Below are 899 nucleotides of genomic sequence, written 5' to 3' on the forward strand. Positions count from 1 at the left end.
ACAGGTGAATATTATAAAAAGATATATGAACTTTCTAAAAGATTAACAAATTATTTTAATACAGAAGAAGGACAAAAAACTGTTCATAATATATCATCTCAGTTACCAAAGGTACATAATTTTTTACCTAATAAAAAAGGAGAACAAAATCCAAATAATTTTACTGTTGCTATTTGTACTGGTGGTGGACCAGGATTTATGGAAGCAGCTAATAAAGGAAGTAAAGAAGCTAATGGAAGATCATTGGGATTTATGATTTCATTACCTTTTGAAAAGGGAGCTAATCAATATGTTGATCGAAATTTATCTTTTAAATTTCATTATTTTTTTACCAGAAAATTTTGGTTAATTTATTTATCGTTAGCATTTATTGTATTGCCAGGAGGATTTGGTACGTTAGATGAATTAATGGAAATATTAACTTTAAAACAATGTAAGAAATTTAAAAGAAATGTACCTATTGTATTAATAGGAAAAGATTTCTGGTCAGGCATTTTGAATTTTAAAAAATTAGCTGAATATGGTCTTATATCTCCGGATGATTTAAATGGTATATTTATAACGGATTGTATTGATGAAGCATATAATCATGTAATTACCCATTTAAAAAAACCTTGTTATTTGGCTGATGGTAAATAAAAATTTAATTAATTGTAACCATTTTATATATCTTACAAAATGGTAATACACACAAACAAACAAACATACATATATATATATATATATATGTATACATACATTTGGAGAATGGAGGGTGTAAATTATCCATAAAAAAAATGAAAAAAATATTATTAAATAAATAAATACATATACACATGTATTTATATATATATGATAGGAATGACTTCCTTTTCATATAAAAAATATATATCACATACACAAAAGTTTATTAAGGAAAT

At 24.1% G+C, this 899-nt stretch overlaps 1 protein-coding gene across 1 annotated transcript; it reads left to right on the forward strand.

Moving 5' to 3' along the window:
• PGSY75_0003500 (putative lysine decarboxylase-like protein) lies at positions 1 to 639 on the forward strand (the record flags this gene model as incomplete). Its single annotated transcript, XM_018783164.1, has 1 exon — positions 1 to 639. A coding segment is annotated over one exon (639 nt), but the record flags the coding sequence as incomplete, so codon positions are not given.
• Positions 640 to 899: the final 260 nt, after the last annotated feature.

This window comes from Plasmodium gaboni (genome assembly GCF_001602025.1).
Source record: "Plasmodium gaboni strain SY75 chromosome Unknown, whole genome shotgun sequence".
In the NCBI taxonomy this organism is placed as follows: Eukaryota; Apicomplexa; class Aconoidasida; order Haemosporida; family Plasmodiidae; genus Plasmodium; species Plasmodium gaboni.